At 43.0% G+C, this 17288-nt stretch overlaps 1 protein-coding gene across 1 annotated transcript in view; it reads left to right on the plus strand.

Annotated features, from left to right (window-relative positions):
* The window catches only part of Nid1 (nidogen 1), a 109148-nt gene that overhangs the window by 34540 nt on the left and 57320 nt on the right, over positions 1-17288 (plus strand). Inside the window, exons 3-6 of the mRNA XM_004662185.2 lie at positions 2318-2544; positions 5373-5686; positions 11726-11875; positions 15687-15938. Of these exons, the coding sequence (XP_004662242.2) occupies positions 2318-2544; positions 5373-5686; positions 11726-11875; positions 15687-15938 (943 nt within the window). The remainder of the gene's footprint in view (positions 1-2317; positions 2545-5372; positions 5687-11725; positions 11876-15686; positions 15939-17288) is intronic.

Consider the following 17288-nt stretch of genomic DNA (forward strand, 5'->3'; position numbering starts at 1 on the left):
ATGGCTTAGTTAAGTGCTTGCCTGTGAAGCCTAAGAACCCCGGTTCGAGGCTTGATTCCCCAGGACCCATGTAACCAAATGTACAAGGTGACACACACATTTGGAGTTTGTTTGCAGTGGCTGGAGGTCCTGGCGCGCCCATTCTCTCTGTCGCTGTCTTTCTGTCTCTCTCTATTTGCCTCTTTCTCTCTGTGTCTGTCACTCTCAAATAAATAAATAAAAATAAAAAAATGCCAGGTATGGACACCTACAGCAATGTGGAGGCAGAGACAGGCAGATCCTTGGTGCTTACTGGCCAGCTTGTCTAATCTTTTGGCAAGTTCCAGGCTAATGAGAGATTCTGTCTCAAAAAAGAGGTCAGCTGGGGCTGGAGAGATGGCTTAGCAGTTAAGGGTACTTGCTTGCAAAGCCTGCTGGCCTGGGTTTGATTGCCCAGTACTTATATAAAGCCAGATGCACATGCTTCTGAAGCTCATTTGCAACCCATTCATATTCTCTATCCCCACTCTCTCTCTCTCTGCAAATAAATAAATAAATAAATAAATAAATAAATAAATAAATAATTTTTTAAAATGAGGTAAACAGCTCCTGAGAAATAGTACCTAAGGAATGATGTCTAAGGTTGTCCTCTGGCCTCCACATACAGACAGACAAACACACACACACACACACACACACAGAGAGAGAGAGAGAGAGAGAGAAAGAGAGAGAGACCTGCTCTTATTCTTTATCAGTCCCCACCCAGTATTTTACTGTACCTCCCCACATCGCTGTCCCTCTGTAGGACATGTTACATCCTATAGAAATACTTTGGAGAAGCTGTTATGGGCTATTATATTTGTCCTACTTGGAGGAACTCCCAACCCCTAACTACTGAGATCTTGCCTGCCTCTTGGGCCCAAGCTGTCAACCTCCACATACCCTTCCCAGCAGTGGTACCAAACTACATGCAAGTCCCTGATTATGCCCCTTTTTGTTTTTAATCCTCAGATATCTTCACATGCTGTTGTTTGCCTTTGAGATGTCCTCCTCTTGCTTGCTCAGGCCCTTCTGTAGGACCTTGGCCAATCAGGACCTTCTTCACCCCCACCAAACCCAGCACAGGACACTTTATATTTCAGCTTCTACTTGTGGCACTCTACACACACCTTTCCCAGATTTTTGGTATTCGTTTCCATGAATCCATCTTTCCACACTGATTGTACATTCTCAAGTGTAGGACCTTTGTGTATTTATAAAAACTATTTTATATCTACAGAACTCAGGGCAAGGTCTGACATGTGCAAGACATACTTGTGCTTAAGTAGCACTTCGTCTACATCTGGCCCTTCATGTTACCTTCCAGCATTTCTTTTTAAAAAATTTATTTTTATTTTTGTTTATTTATTTGAGAGAGAGAAAGAGGCAGGAAGATAGAAACAGAGAGAATGGGCATGCCAGGCATCCTGCTACTGCATACAAACTTCAAATGTGCAGGCCACCTTATGCATCTGGCTTATGTGGGTCCTGGGGAATTGAACCTGGGTCATTTGGCTTTGCAGGTAAGTGCCTTAATTGCTAAGCCATTTCTCCAGCTCACCTTCCGGCATTTCTGCAAAGTAGTTGGTTCTATACTCATTTTATAGATACAGACATAGAAATTTAGAGAACTTAAATATTGTCTGTGGCCATCCTGAAGCTCACATTTTTACTACCATATGAAATTGTGCTTATTAAATATTTGCTAAGTGGGTGTCATTGAATATGGCTGTGGAGAAAAAAATCAGAGGTAAGGATTTCCTGCATTATGAAGTTTCAGCTCTGTAACAGTTATCTGTATAATATTTGGCTATAATGTCAGAAGTATATAGAATGTACTTACTATTAATTAGGAAATTTCATGTTGGCACTGTCTTGGGGGCTTGGGGCCAGAATACCTTATAGTTTCAGAGTCCCCACCCTTCATGGCAGGAAGACATGCGGAGGGCAGGGCAGGGCAGTGGAAGTGTGTGGCAGCAGTTCATGACCAATCAGGAAACAGAACCTTTGATCCCTTTAGAATAAGAAGGGACACATCTCTCACCTCACTTTTTGTTGTTCTTGCTGTTTTGTTTTTTGAGTAGGGTTTCACTCTAGCTCAGACTGACCTAGAATTCACTATGTAGACTCAGGGTGGCCTCAAACTCATGGCGGTCCTCCCACCTCTGCCTCCCAAGTACTGGAATTAAAGGCGTGTGCCACCATGTCTGGCTCACCTCACTTTTATCTAGAATCTGGTGCACAACACATTTTGAGCGAATCAATATGTTGCTGGGTAACTAATTTCTCATCCTCACAGAGAAATACATTCCAGGCTGTTCTGGCCTCCTCAAATTCCAGCTCCTACGCCATTTTCCTTTATCCTGAAGATGGTCTACAGTTCTCAACGACATTCTCAAAGAAGGATGAAGACCAAGTACCTGCCATGGTTGGGTTCAGTCAACATTTAGTGGGATTCCAAAGGAACACTGATGGAGCATATAACATATTTGCCAACGACAGAGAATCAATTGGAAATCTGGCCAAGTATGCTTTTTTTTAATGGTTGTTCCTCAGTAGATTTCTTCCTGATAATTAATAAAATAATTGTTTTGTTTTACCAATCAAAATGTAATAGGCACTATAGATCATTATCTAAAAATGTTCAGGTGGATTTAAATTTTATATGTAGATATTTAAAAATGATAACACACTATTTTATGATGAGTTTAAGGTAATATATTCACATGAACAGGTATTCTGTTTTTCTTTTTTTAAGATATCAACCTTATTTAAAATGATTGCTACCATGTTCCCTATGAATCTAAATTGAGGAGTAAAGGTTACTCAGCCCTGTCTCCTGTCAGAAACTGAAGGCTGAGAGAACTGCTTTCCTCTGCACTGATTCAGGGGCCACTTCTTACAACGTTCATGCCCAGGGAAATGGTGCTGCTACAGGTTATGTTGTAGATTTGGCAAAAGGGGGAAGAGCCCAGACCATTTTTATTTTTAATTTTGATGATCTCAGACAGGTTTTCATATAGCCTAGGCTGTTCTTGAACTCCTGATATACCTCCTCATCTTCCTTCGTCTACCTCACAGATGTTGGGATTAAAGGTATGCACCACCAGCTCTCAGAATCCCATTTTTTTGAAAAATAACTTCCTGCCACTAATTTCACCTTTTTGGATCTAGACTAAAATTTTTCTACCCCTTACTGTGTGTTGGGCTGGTAAATGCTGAATATCTGGCTTAATGAGGCAGGAGGATCCCTGAGGCATAGGGTTTGTCTATTTCTGTGATATAAATATCCCTAGCATATCCATGTTCAAGTGACTAATATGTTACTCGATGAAGAATTAAAAACAGATATACCACTATATATATGCTCATCACAAAGATACAATAGATTTTAAAAGAAACTTCAAGAACATGGGTGCTATAAAATGAGTATGAGTTTTGTTGAGTATTTTCCTTTCTTTAAAAACATATAATTTATTATAAGTTCATGTAGTTACCTACTTATTTATTAACTTAGTTTTATGACACTAAGGATTTAACATAGGGCCTTGTGCGTGTTAGGAAAGAGTTTACCACTGAGTTTTATCCCTAGACCGTAATTTATTTAATATTTTTACAGTAACTGTGTTTCATAACTGGCTTAAAAAATTTGTAAAAACTCAGCTGGCTCTTCCCAATTGTAATCTGCCATTTTATGTATTTTCTGATGGAAATACTTCTGACTGTAGATAGATGAGACAGTAAAAATGGTGAGTCAAGTAGAAGAAGTTTGCCGGGCATGGTGGCACATGCCTCTAATCCCAGCACTCAGGAGGCAGAGGTAGGAAGATCACTGTGAGTTCGAGGCCACAGGTCAACCTGGGCTAGCGTGAGACCCAACCTTGAAAAACCAGAAACAAACAAAAAATAAAATGTAGAGGTTTGGTTATTTTAAAATATTTTAAAATACGATTGAATTTTGTATCTCATTTGCTTTTCATAGTATTTGCACTGTTTTCACACACAATACTGAGAAAGTACATGGGGCATTTTCTTACGCCAACCTGTTCTCCAGTTCTTTGGACACTTGACTGATGTCTGATAACTTAGTTCAGTTCTGGAGGTAACTAGCTGCTGGATGTTATTGCAGACCCCACAAGCACCCATCTCAGATACCAGTCACCAAGTCTGGCAGCTCCACCTGTGGTTCTGAACACCCCACTTAAATCAGGAGCTTCCATGGCCTTATCTCTTCTCAGCATCAATAATCCATTAGAATGACTCAGAGCATAAGAAAAGCCTTTGCTTACTATCCTGGTTTGTTATCAAGAACACACTCCAGCACCAGCTAATGGTAGAGAAGGCAGGGGTCATCTTTAGAGTGGGGTGAGGTGCTGAAGTTTCACATCTCTCCCTTTGCTCTACCTCTTGGCAACCACCCAGTAGCTCCTCAAATCCTGCCACATAGGGATTTTATGGAAGCTTCATTACATGGAGTGGTTCATGAATCACTGGCCATGGGTGATGGACTGAATCTGCAGCTCAGCCATGTCTCCTCACTGAAGGGTAGGACTAGGGGAGGGGCAGAAGCTTCCACCACTTCCTCTCATGGCTTGGTCTTTCTGACCACCACTGTCACAAGGCCATCTAGGAGTCCAGTCACTGGTCAGTTCATTAGCATACAACGGTCACATATATATAATTTTAAAGAGAATGAGCAGAGAGAAAGGGAGGGAGAGAGAGAGAACACCAGGGCCTTAACCACTGAAATTGAACTCCAGGTGCTTGCTCCACTTAGTGGTCATGTGCAACCTTGCACTTGCCTCACCTTCATGTGCCTGGGTAGCGTGGGATCTGGAGAGTCAAACCTGGGTCCTTAGGCTTCGCAGGCAAGTGCCTTAACCACTAAGCCATCTCTCCAGCCCCAAAGGTCACTTTTATCCTATTGGAAATATCAAGAGTCTTGAGAATTCTTGTTTTAAGAATCAGGAGAAAATACCAACTGCATTTTCTGGGTGTGATAGATGCATTATACTATGCAATGAAAAGTGAATAGTGGGGAAATGAATGATTCTGGTCACCTTGTGTCATAAAGCTTGGACACATAGTGATAAGCATGAGCTGATTACAATGAGAGTCCTTCAGAGTTTTGGGGTGGCATAGAAGAGGGGGAGCTCTTTGTGGTGGTTGTGTCTGTGTGGACTCTGCTCTATGAAGTAGTCCCTGAGCTTTGTGACGACATGACCCTCCTGTGCTCCAGCCCTTGTTGGTGACACAGACCATGGGTTTCCAATGAACATGGGTCCTCTTCTTTGGTCATTGGGGATTGCTTGTGGGTTGAGACCTATTTTCAAGATTCTTTTCTTACCCCATAGGAGCAGCAACTCTGGGCATCAGGGCGTGTGGGTGTTTGAGATTGGGAGCCCGGCCACCACCAATGGCATTGTCCCTGCAGACGTGAACCTGGGCTCCGATGATGGAGCAGAGTATGAGGAGGAAGAAGATTATGACCTGGTGACCTCTCATCCTTACAACGAACCCAGCATCCTGTCCCCAGGTCATAAGGCTACAGAGAGACCCCATGGAACACCCACTGAGAGGACCAGATCTTTCCAGCTGCCAATGGAAAAGTTCTCCCAGCAGCACCCCCAGGTCATTGATGTGGATGAAGTTGAGGAAACAGGTGTTGGTAAGACATTTACATTGCAGTTGAGAACATCCTTGAATGCTTAAATTCCTGCACAAGAGTACTGTGGTGCAGTGTGGGTCAAATGTACCATACAGTGGCTTTAAGGATGAGAGTGTGGGGAAGCAAAGCTGAATGCGTACATGGCAGAGCACTGGCTCACAGGTGTGATGGCTTCCCTGTGACCTTTTGAGATTAGGGCTGCAGCTGGAAACTGAGAAGTGCATCTTCTTTCAATATTCCTCCATTTTATCCTGTTTTAAAGAGTTATTGCTGCGTGTGGTGACACATGTCTATATTCCCAGCACTTGGGAGGCTGAGGCAGAAAAATTATGTTTAAGGACACCCTGGACTACATAGTGAGTTCCAGGATAGCCTGAGATACAGTGAGACTCTGCATTAGAAAATGAGAGGGGACAGCTGGAGAGATGGCTTAACGGTTAAGGCACTTGCCTGCGAAGCCTAAGTCCCAGGTTTGATTCTCCAGGTCCCATATAAGCCAGATGCACTTGGTGTCACATGCATCTGGAGTTCATTTGCAGTGGGTAGAGGCCCTGGTGTGCCCATTTTCTCTGTCTGTCCCTCTCTCTCTCCCTCTTTCTGTCTCAACTAAAAATAAATAAAAATTTAAATAAATGAGAAAGGGAATAAAAAAGACAGAAGAGGGATGAGTGAGGAGCTTTAGAATTATTTTGAAACAAATTTTCTTATTTGTCACTTCTGAGATCAGAAATGTACTGATATCATCCACCTGAAAAAACATTCTAGAAGTTCTTTTGGCTGTTTACTCAAGTAACCTTTCACATTTATTTCCTCTTGCTGTTGGAATTTGAATGACTGATTACTTTTCCTCTCAGGCCGTTGCTTGCAGAGTTGATTTGTGAAGATTACCACAAAACCACAAAATGAGAATATTATCTTTTATTTATTTATTTATTTATTTTTGGTGTTTCAAGGTAGGGTCTTGCTCTAGTCTAGAATGACTGAGCAGATTAATTTTTATTTTCTTGAGGCAAGCCCAGCACACTGGAGTTTTTAAATTTAATGAGAGAAAGAGAAAGGGGGGGGGGGACTGGTGCACCAGGACCTCCAGCCACAATAATCAAACTTCTGATGTGTGTGCCACCTTATGCACATGTGAAACCTTGCATGCTTGTGTCACATTGTGTGTCTGGCTTATGTGGGTCCTGGAGAGTCAAACATGAGTCCTTAGGCTTCCAGGCAAATGCTTTAACTGCTAAGCCATCTCCAGCCTCAAATTAATTTTTAAAAAGTAGTTTTACTTACAGTATGCTATCTTCTGACTATGGATACTAAGAAGCTGAGGTATTCTTTACATTTGAGGAAAAATATCTTGATTATACTTTGTCTTACAAGAGATACCAAATTGAACTATGTTCATCTTTTTTGAGGCTGACATATAACCCCTTGAGGTGTATATAAATGGGGTGGGTCAAGCCTTTAAATTTGTTCTATACAGTTCTACTGCTTTACTTAACAGTTACCCAAGCCGGGCATGGTGGCGCATGTCTTTAATCCCAGCACTTGGGAGTCAGAGGTAGAAGGATCACCATGAGTTCGAGGCTACCCTGATACTCATAGTGAATTCCAGGTCAGCCTGAGTTAGAGTGAGACCTTCCCTCAAAAAACAAAAACAAAAAACTGAGAATCCAGGTATGGTGGCACATGCCTTTAATTCCAGCACTCAGGAGGCAGAGGTAGAAAGGTTACTTGAGTTTGAGGCCAGCCTGGGACTACAGAGTGAGTTCCAGGCAAGCCTGGACTTTAGTGAGACCCTACCTTGAACGGCCCCCACAAAAAAGTTATTGAAAGACCTCCAGAAAAGTTGACATCTGTTCCACATCATTTTCTCCTGTTTATTTCTCCTGATTTGTTGTGAAATGTCTGTCCTTATTGAACCCCCAAAACACAGGCAAAATGGGGTACCTACCAGGCTCTGTGCTAACTGCCAAGGCACAGGAAGAAAGAAGTGTCATTTGATGCAAGGCTGAATCCATGGGTTCCAGTCTCGTGCCCTCCCACCCTGCCTCCTTGCACACTGTTCTTTGGAAGCTGAGGCCATGGGTTCCAGTCTCATGCCCCATCCCCATGCATAGGGAAGCATCTCCATCTGTTAGTACACAGCTCTCTGCTATTTGATTTCAGTGTGGAGTATGTTTACTTGTAGATATTGAAATGGGTTTTTTTGTTTGTGTATATTTGTGTATGGTGTGCATATGTGTGTGCAGTGTGTATATTTGTATGCTTATGGGTACACACATGTGTGTATGCCAGAGGTCACATCAGGTGCCTTCCTCAATAACTTTCCACATTATTTAATTAATTTATTTATTTGCGAGAGAGAGAAAGAAAGAAAGAAAGGAGAGAGAGAAAGAGAGAATGAGAGACAATGAGCATGCCAGGGTCTCTAGCCACTGCAAATGAACTCTAGACACATGTGCCACCTTGTGCATCTGGCTTACGTAGGTCTTGGGGAGTTGAACCAAGGTCCTTTGGCTTTGCAGGCAAACACCTTAACCGCTAAGCCATCTCTCAAGTGCTAAAAGACAGTATTTTTAACACTCCTTCTCTTTCTTTGGTTCTTACAATCTTCCTGCCACCTCTTCCACAATGATCTCTGAACTTTGGAAGGATTGATAGAGATGTATCATTTAGGACTGAACTCTCCATGGTCACTTCTCAAAACTTTAAATTCTGAGTCACTACCATCTGAAAAGAGAAACTTCTATAACCAAATGTGAGGGTAGCATTAATATATGGGCATAAACACAAGTAGTTAGAGGTCAGTTTTGTGGGCATAATATATCCATTTGGCCAGAAAACAGAAATAGTTCCCTCCTAGGGTTTATAACCTCACCAGCTACAGGCTTTTGATTAGGTAGGTTTTCAGTACCAGGCAGCGATTCTTTCTCATGGAGCCAGCCTCAAGTCCAATCAGAGAGCACCTGTTTTTCCCTATAACAGACCTGCAGTTGGCACATTTGGTCTGGCTGGATGGCTGTAAGGCTTGCAGGAACAACTGCTAGTTAACACCACTGATGACTTTTCTCCCCCAGCCGGCTGCATAGATCTTAACCAGCATCTTGGCAGCTAGTCAGCAGGGAGGAGGCTTCCAGCTCAGTTGCAGCTTGATTTCTTAGTGTCCTGCAGCCCAAGCATGTGGACTCTTCAGCAATAGGGTCTTACCATCTAGCTCTGGTGGGCCACCAAGAGGCTGGCCAACAACTTGCTAGAAGGTATTCTACCCTGGCACTGAAATTTTTCTAATAACATTCTGTGCCTTCTGGGTACAACGTTATTCATACCTACAAGATACTTCTGTCCAACTCTCTTTTTCTCTATTTTTTTTCAAGGTGAGGTTTCACACTAGGCCAGGCTGACCTGGAACTCACTCTGTAGTACCAGGCTGGCCTTGAGTTCATAACAATCCTCCTGTCTCCGCCTCCTGAGTGCTAGGATTAAAGGACTGAGCCACTATGTCTGGCTTCTTTTTTTTTTAATCTTTAAAAATTTTTTTTTAATTAATTTATTTACTTGAGAGCGACAGACAGAGGGAGAAAGAGGCAGATAGAGAGAGAGGGAGAGAGAGAGAATGGGTGCGCCAGGGCCTCCAGCCACTGCAAATGAACTTCAGCTGCGTGCGCCCCCTTGTACATCTGGCTAACGTGGGTTCTGGGGAACCGAGCCTCGAACCAGGGTCCTTAGGCTTCACCAGCAAGTGCTTAACTGCTAAGCCATCTCTCCAGCCCTTCTTTTTTTAAACATATATATTATAAGCAAGCAAAGAAGTAGGTTTCCATATAGATTATTCATAAATCTTAACTTTTGATTAACATTCGTCCCACACCTTTCTCCATCCACCCTTTAGACTATTCCCTCTCCCAGTCCTCTGTCCTCTGCTTCACATGTCTGCTATGCCCTCCCTTCCAGCCCTCCCCTCTCTATTACTCTATTTTTTGATATGATCTCTCTTTGAACCTGGAGCTCACCAGTTAGGCTAGATTGCCTGGCCAGCATGCTCCAAGGATCCTTGTGTCTTTGCCTCCTCAACACTATGATTATAGGTGCTTGTCAGCACACCTGGCTGTTATGTGGAGTCTGGGGATACAAACTCAGATCTTCATGCTTGTGTGGCAAGCCCTTTTCCCACTGAGACATCTCCTTAGCCCTGATGAGGAGTTTTGAGTCTCATCCTTTTTCTATTCTTTCTAGGCATCTGAAATTATCATTAGTAAAGCCATGGTGATTTAATGAGTCCTAATTTACCCCTAACAACTCTGGGGCAATGCTGGCAAAAGTCTATATTTGAACGCAGAATGTATGTGTGGCAGATGTTTTCTGTCTCTAATTCCCATTATTCCACTATGGTTGTTTTTGAAGGTCAACTGTCTGTGGCCTGCAGTACATTCCTGGTGCTGTTTGAATAGCTGCTCTCAGATATATAAATCATAGCAGACCTACTGAGAGAGGGACACCTAGATGAAGCCTCCATAATCAGTAATGCCTTAGATGTCCACTCAGAGCCCAGGTATCCTCAGCTCTGATCCTCTGCCACCTTTACACACACTGGAAATTCCAAGAATTTGGGACCAGTGGAACCTACCTGGAGATATGTTTTTCTTTGATCTTCATTCCCAACAGTCAATTAGACATGAGATCATTTTTGCTTCTAGAAGTTCACCCCTCTTGTGCTTTTGAACTTCATTACAAATGAATTTGCTCTTGATCATTAAATTTAATGGGCAGGTTTGTGGTTCTAATAAAATTTACTTGGGTAGTAGAAATTTAAACTAGGGAAAGATACCCTTTGATTCCTTGTTTCAAAGGGTTTTAGAACAGATGTAACTGAAGAGCTACTTCTGATCAGCTTCTTCTCAAACACTGTTCTTATTGACAACTTTCATAGATATAAATAATATTCCAAGTTCATGATCCCTTCTGATCAACTTTTGAGTAACAGAGCCCTGAACTATTCCCTGGGAGGAAAGGAGGGATTGAAGGTTATAAAGAAATATCTATGTCTAAAATATAATGTAATTACATACTATGTATATAAGGATAGGCAAAATGGCATGCCACATTAAAAATGAGTAAAAAGAAAATAAAGTTTTGGTCCCCACCATGTGAAGCTGAGACCTCTGACCATATTAGCTGGACAGCATTTTAAGATTTATGTTGAGTATCAGCACCCTAACCCTGATCAACACTGAATCCATTGTATTGTAGCAGTTTTGAATTGTTTGTTGTTATTTCTCAGCTCCTTTTAGACTTGTTTGCTTCCACAGGCTGAGCGCTAGAGCCCCATCACTGTCCGCTTTGTTTACGTTAGTCTGCTGTGGTTAGCCTGGCCTTTTGAATGCCTAGGCAAAAATGAGTCCTGTAGGGCTTGAAGGTGTCCATGTGAAAATGCCTCCCAGTGGAGAGCTGTGCAAAGTATGGGGAGGTCTGCTGTGTGTGTGTGTGTGTGTGTTTGTGTGTATGCGCGTGCATGCAGTGTGGGAGCCAGAAGTCAGACCCTGGTGTCATTCCTCAGATACTATCCACCTTTAGAAAAATTTATTTTTTTGAGAGAGTAAGAGGGAGGGAAGGAAGGGGTGGGGGGAGAGGGAAAGAGAGACAGAGACAGAGACAGAGACAGAGAAAGAAAGAATGGGTGCACCAGGGCTTCCAGCCACTGCAAATGAACTCCAGATGCATGTGTCACCTTGTGCATCTGGCTTACCCCTGTCCTGGGGAGTCAAACCTGGGTCCTGTGGCTTTGCAGGCAAGCACCTTAACTGCTAAGCCATCTTTCCATCCCCTATCCCTCTTTTTCTGAGAAGAGACTCTCATTGGCTTGGAACTCACCAATTAGTCTAGAGTGGGCTGGCCTGTGAGCTCCAGGGATTACAAGTATGTGCCACCACGGATGACTTTTTTGCATGGGTTCTGGTGATCAAAATCAGGTCCTCATGCTTGCAAGGCAGCAAGCCCTTGACTGACTGAGCCATGACCCACCCTGCTTCTCTTTTCTCACAACAGTGTTCAGCTACAACACAGATTCCCGGCAGACATGTTCCAACAACAGACACCAGTGCTCGGTGCATGCAGAGTGCAGAGACTACGCGACGGGCTTCTGCTGCAGATGTGTGGCTGGATACACGGGCAATGGCAGGCAATGCGTTGCAGAAGGTAATCTACTTCTATGTCGTGTGCAACTTGTGGGGAGGAGAAAGTGGCTTGTGTTCCTGGTGTTTGTTCATAAACATGGCTTTTGCCCCAGCTCTGCAGCAGCTGCATTTTCATCACTCACTCCCAGTCCTTTGTCAAACTCTCTAATGGGAGTTCCTACTGGAATGTCCTTTTTTTTTCTAACATGACACAGTATCTTTTTCTTTTTCCTGTGCTTTTTTGTCTCAGAGGTGGTAACCATTAGGAACCCATCCAACCTCCGCATGCAACAAAAGATCCAAGTGTTTAAATGATGCAGCCTGGACCAGGAAGCACTCCCCTCTTGTGTTCCTTCACATGTGCTCCACAGCCTCATCTTTGGAGGCCCTTCAGTAGCTTGTTTTTGAGTCAGAGACTTGTTAAAAGCCTAGGCTGGCTTCAAATTTGATATTCTCCTGCCTCTGCCCCTATCTGGCTTGAGTTCAAGTGTATTACTTATAAATCTCTCTTTCCCCATTTCCCATACAGCAGATTGAATGCAAGGCCTCGTACATGTTGGACAAATGTTCCACTGAGCTACATCCCCAGCCCTCTTTTTAGCAGACAAACCTTGAACTTTCCCTTGCATGCCCAGGGAACCTTTCAACTCACTGGGATTATAGACCTATGCCACCAGGCCCGGCTCGATCTATATCTGAAAGGTTGCTAAACTCTGCAGGGATATAGAAGGCTGACTTAGACCAGAATTTTGTAATGGGTCCAACTTGTTCTAGCCATCCCTTCTCCTGTTCCATACCTCTTTCTTCATGTCCTTGAAATCACGACATGCTCATGGTAGAAACAAAGAGGTATTTGCTCTCAGTTCTAGCACACTAACTCCAAAATAGATTCTGTGATGGCTGAGGTCAGCCCCAGCCTCTGCCCCTAAAGAACCCACCATTCTGATGCTCCCGACGGTCAGATGAATCTTCCATGCAAGTCTGGCAGTCTCAGTCACAATCATCAAAGGCCTTTGAGGCCATAAGCCAGAATGAACACAAAGACCCCAGGCTCCATCACGTTGAGTCCCTGCAGAGGCCATCAAATTTCTTCACCTGTCATGTGAGGTCACTTTCATTGCTCTATAATGAGGGAACTTCAGCTACTTTGTAAAATCTGACTCAAGAAGACCCAGTTGGATAAATTTGTTTGGATTTTTCAGATTCCTTGACACTGTTATCATTAAGTCAGTTGTTTTAATTTTCCAAGAAAAATTGTTTCCTTCTGGGTCATAGTTAAGTAAAGTTAGGTTGGTTTGTTTTATTTTGTTTCATTCTACCTTGAGCAATGCTAGAAAATGGAGTACACTTGTCATATCAATTTTGAGGAATTTTTTAAACTTCTTTAACGTGTTTTCCATTTCTTTCCATGGTGTGACTTTTGTTCTTTGTTTTAGGCCTGACTTTAAATATGTTTTTGTTTATTTACTTGAGAGAAAGAGAGAGAGACTGATTATGGACACACCAGGGCCTCCTGCTACTGCAGACAAACTCCAGATGCATGTGCCACTTTGTGTATCTGGATTTATGAGTCCCGGGGATTCAAACCTGGGCCATCAAGCTTGGCAAACAGGCACCTTGAACCACTCAGCCATCTCTCCAGCCCAACTTTTCTACTGATACACCCTAAGAGACGCTTACTAAATATTCAACAATACTATATTCTTTCTTTCTAACCCTTAAGTACTGGGGATGGAACTCAGAACCTTGCACATTCCAGGCAAGCTCCTAACCAACTGAGCCATGTCCCCAGCCCCAAAGTATGTTCTCTTCTCAAAGAGTTACCTCATCAGAGCCTCCCCTCCCCAAATATAAAAGCTCCAAATGCTGAGCTGTTTGTTTGGCACCCAGCTCAGAGATACAAGCTGTCCTGCCACAAATGTTGACCTGTGTACATATCCTGTAATAGTTTTGTGGTTTAAATATTTGTTGGATTATTTCTACTTAAAAAAAAATTATGTGGGCATGGTAATTCATGCCTATCATCCTAGCACTCAAGAGGAAGGATTTCCATGAGTTTGAGGCCTGTCTGGCATACATGGTGAATTTCAGGCCAGCCAAGGCTACAAAAAGTAATAGAGACCCTGTCTCAAAAAAATAAAAACAACAGCAGGAAAAAAGCAACAACAGTTTTATTTTTTCTATCTCAAAGTTCGATGAAAAGATTTTATATAATTTCCTTAACTTGGCTTTCTTCCTTGTTTCTGTAACTGCTCCTGGGACACATTTTTTTGCTATTAGCCTTTGAGCTTCACAGTATTCCCCTGCGTAATGACAAAATATGTGTGCAGTTACTCATGTCAAATATGTCCTGGCTGGTTGATGACATTGTTTAACAGCAAAATGTCATCAGAACTTAGATGGCCCTCAGGCTTAGGTCCATGTGTCTAAGATTACTTAACAAAATTTATTTGTTAAAAAAGTACTGAGAACCAATGGAATAACAAAACTGCCAAGAACAAGTGAGGAGCTGGGAGTAAAGGTCATGTTTCAAGTCATTTATAACCCAGAAATATCACAGATAAGGTATATACGACCAGTGGCTGAGACAGGGATGGGGGTATAGCTCAGTGGTAAAGTTCTATTTGTTTGTTTATTTATTTATTTGAGAGCGAGAAAGAGGCAGATATATAGAGAGAATGGGTGTGTCAGGGCCTCCAGCCACTGCAAACGAACTCTAGACACATGTCTCTCCTTGTACATGTGGCTTACGTGGGTCCTGGAGAATCAAACCTGGATCCTTAGGCTTTGCAAGCAAGTGCCTTAACTGCTATGCCATTTCTCCAGTCCCTCAGTGGCAAAATACTTGCCTAGCATGTCTTGGGTTCAATTCCCAGTATTTTACACACACAAGCATGCACACATGATAGAGAAGGGAATGTTTACCATATTGCTATGCTGTAACCACTGTTGGCTTCCCTCAGGTGTATGCTAACATTTATAAATTACTAGTATAACTTTTAAGCAGAAATGACATCCTACATAGACTATTCGTCAGTGTTCTAAGAAAGCATTTATATACAGCTTTTGCTATAGTAGGGCTCAGATACATTGTTCCTAAATTATCTAAATGGAACAGTGACCAGCATATACCCTCCATCCCTCTGAGTCCACCAAGCAGGTTCTGCTTCAGAAGCCCTTTTGTGTGGCCATGGTGTTTGCCTTGCCCATGTCTCTGGGGCTTGTGCTAGATGAGGCTCCGGCACTCAGCTGTCTCTCCCAAGCCTGGCTCGCAGGCTGAATGGGAGCCTGACATGTTTATTATGTGTGATATGGATGGATATTTGGCACTTTTGTCATGGAGTCCCAGGGCCACTCAGTTTACTCCGAATGTCCCAGAAAATGACAAATTCTGCCCCTTAAACTCTCAACAGTGATCTGCTGTTGTGATCTCCTTGGGGAAGAGTATGCAGTCTACATCACCGAGACACTGATCTTGTGAGATTTTTTTATTTGCCCCAGAAATTCTTTATTACACAATGGCTTGCAGGAGAGCTGCGTTGCATGGTGTCCCATCAGTTACATGGCGGAGAGGAGAGGTGATGGATTCCTGAGGCCTGTGGCACTCAGTGGTGAGCACTTGTTATTTCTTTCCATTATCAGCCACAGCCATAAGCAACAGAGAGGCAGGGGCATTGAAATTGCAAGGCTCATGACATGTAGTCATAAGCACAAGTGCATTCACTTCCTTCAATCACCCCTAGGCTGCCACCTCTTTGCTTTGTGCGTGAACTGACATTTCTCTCATCACAAGGTGCTGGAAAGCCATCTCCACCTCTATGTTTCTGGCTCAGGTTCTCCACAACGTGTCAATGGCAAGGTGAAGGGAAGGATCTTCGTGGGGAACAGCCAGGTCCCTGTTGTCTTCGAGAACACTGACCTCCATTCCTATGTGGTAATGAACCATGGACGTTCCTACACAGCCATCAGCACCATTCCTGAAACTGTGGGGTATTCTCTGCTTCCCCTGGCTCCCATTGGAGGCATCATTGGATGGATGTTTGCGGTGGAGCAGGATGGGTTCAAGAACGGGTTCAGCATCACAGGTAATTGATCGCTCACATTCAAATCAGCGGATCACAGAGTGTGACCAGGAGAGACCTGACAATGAATGGAGTGAGAGCTCTGTCTGCAGAAACGTTTTGTAAACACTTTGTCTATGGGAAGGGTCCCTTCTAGTTTTTCTCTGGAAATAAGTGACAAGATAAAATTCACATGTTATATACACATTAACAAAGATCACCTAGAAGTGTGTTTTGATGGCAGAGTGGCTTCTTTGTAGAGCTTTAGAACTTTCTGCAGTTACACAAGAGACATCAGCTCATGTACCTCAACCATCTGAGACTGACATTAAGCATCTCTGTGTCTGCTCAGGGAATAGAACCTGCCACTTCCAGCCTGATGGGCAGGCCTTACAAACATCTTCCTTTTGAGTCTTGGAGGTTTCAGAGGCCATATCCTGTCAAGGAAAGTTGAGGTTTTAATGGATGTGTGGACAGAGCATTTGAGGGGGCACTTCACTGGTGTCATAGTTCATGGCTTTGCTGAGGCCAGCCCCCTCTACCACTCATTTCTAGGGCCTGGGGCCTGGACCCACAGTTCTGGGTTGCATATATTGACACTAGAACTACCTTTCCCCTGTGTGCTGGGTACCAGAAACCTCAGCCACAGCTGGTTAATGGATGTAGTGCTTGGAGTAAAATCTCAGTCCAATTTGGAGTAAAATCTTGGTCCAACTTTACCCTGGTAACCCTCCAAAAGTCCCAAGTATAAATGTGCCACTTCCTGAAGAGTGGCCATTTTAAGAAAGGAGCAAATCTATTTGAAAAGAGGTGAACCCATGTGCATTACTCATTGATGGTTTAATGTTTCGCTGTCTATTCCATAGACACATATATTCTGAGTATTAAAACCATACCCATACTCTCATGCAAGCAAGATGCTTTTTGCAAATGCAGTTAGCTGCAGCCAGACTCATAGATCCTACTGCCTCCTTGCCCAGCTCTCAGCCTTGTATGCCTATAAAATACATGACAGAGAGAGTTTCAGATTTTCAGGTTTTGGACACCAGAATCTGTTATTGGAAGAATAACTAATCAAGAAGTTAATTTCCCAGGGCCCATGTCATCACTGAGATGGCTCCCTGAAATTCAGGTCACTATACAGCACAGAATATCACACGTTTTCTGCAAGCAGCCAGAGAGTATATATATTTTAAGCCTTGTCTAGATATTTTAAGTTATACCATTTGTTGTAGCCATGCCACTCTGTCACTGTAAGGTGAATGCAATGCCAGGCAATGGATAATTGTGGCTGTTTCAACAAAACTTTGTTAATGGACACTGTAACTTAAATTTCATATATTCTTCACACCATGAACAAAGGAAATAGTCTCA

This window comes from Jaculus jaculus, chromosome 6 (genome assembly GCF_020740685.1).
Source record: "Jaculus jaculus isolate mJacJac1 chromosome 6, mJacJac1.mat.Y.cur, whole genome shotgun sequence".
In the NCBI taxonomy this organism is placed as follows: domain Eukaryota; kingdom Metazoa; phylum Chordata; class Mammalia; order Rodentia; family Dipodidae; genus Jaculus; species Jaculus jaculus.